General features: G+C 38.5%; 1 protein-coding gene across 1 annotated transcript; it reads right to left on the bottom strand.

Moving 5' to 3' along the window:
- Positions 1–372: 372 nt before the first annotated feature.
- On the bottom strand, positions 373–912 carry LOC128250253 (uncharacterized histidine-rich protein DDB_G0274557-like). The gene has a single exon (XM_052974978.1). It carries the CDS (start codon positions 910–912, stop codon positions 373–375), a length of 540 nt encoding a protein of 179 aa, XP_052830938.1.
- Between the last annotated feature and the right edge of the window lie 263 nt (positions 913–1,175).

Here is a 1,175-nt window from a genome sequence, read left to right as displayed (position 1 = left end):
TTTGGAGACAGAAAGCCATGTCGTGTCTGGTAGAGCAGAAATGGTGCTGCTAGATTCTGCAAAGACAAAAAAATCATGGAGTTTGGAATAATATTTGGTGCATCAAAACATGAGATTTATTGTCTGACATAGTAACTGAATTCGCATTTATTGTTGTCACCAATAGGCTTTCGTACTTTCCGAAACTTTCATCATGGTGCAGTTTGATGTGATGTCTTGTTTGGTTTAAAGTTTGACGTCTGGTTTCATACGTTTATCGTGTGGTTTGATGCGATGTTCTGTATGATCTATAATGTGATGTTTAATGTGATGTTTGATGTGATGTTTGATGTGATGTTTGATATGATGTTTGATGTGGTGTTTGATGTGATATCAGTTGTGTGGTCTCATATGACGTTTAATGCGTAGTTTGATATGATTTTTCATATGAAGTTTGATGTGTGTTTTGACCTGATTTTTGATGTGGTGCGTGATATGATATTTGAATAATGGGCTGATATGATGTTTGATGCGAGGTTTGATATGATGTTCGATGTGGTGTTTGATGTGATATTGGAGATGTTGGTTAATGTGATATTTGATGCGTGGATTGATGTGATGTTTGAGGTTTAGCTTGATGTGGTGTTTATTGCGATGTCTGGTTTGATGACTTTGTCGTGTGGCTTCATGTGATGTTTGGTATGATGTATAATGTGAAGTTTGATGTGATGTATAATGTGAAGTTTGATGTGATGTTTGATGTGTTGTTTGGTATGATGGACGTGGTTTGATGTGAAGCCTGAGGTGTAGTTTGATGTGATGTTTGATATGATGTCTGATGTGATGTTTGAAGTGTGGATTGATGACTTTCTTTCTTTGGCCTGATGCCTTATAATGTGGTTTAGAGACGATGAAGCAGCGACTGCTGCCCATATCTCTTTTTCTTTCAAAGTTTACTTGATTCAGTCATTGGACTGCAGCCAAGATGGGGCACCGACTTAATGAGTTCAGTCGAGCAAATTGTCCTCAATGCTTATTGTTTAAAGCCTGCTACATATACTCTCGCTCTTCTTTTCCTGAACTGATATCATTATGAGGACGTACGACGGGCTTCTTTCAGTTTCCATCTATCAGATCTATTCATAAGGCTTCGGTCGATCCGGGGCTGGAATCGAATACACATGCCGAAGGTGCCA

This window comes from Octopus bimaculoides, chromosome 20 (assembly GCF_001194135.2).
Source record: "Octopus bimaculoides isolate UCB-OBI-ISO-001 chromosome 20, ASM119413v2, whole genome shotgun sequence".
NCBI classification, from domain to species: Eukaryota; Metazoa; Mollusca; class Cephalopoda; order Octopoda; family Octopodidae; genus Octopus; species Octopus bimaculoides.
This window is presented reverse-complemented; position numbering and strand designations above follow the sequence as displayed.

Bases quoted from the DNA above. Each gene is read 5' to 3' on its own strand.
- LOC128250253 (XM_052974978.1), bottom strand. From the start codon at position 912: ATGGGCAGCAGTCGCTGCTTCATCGTCTCTAAACCACATTATAAGGCA.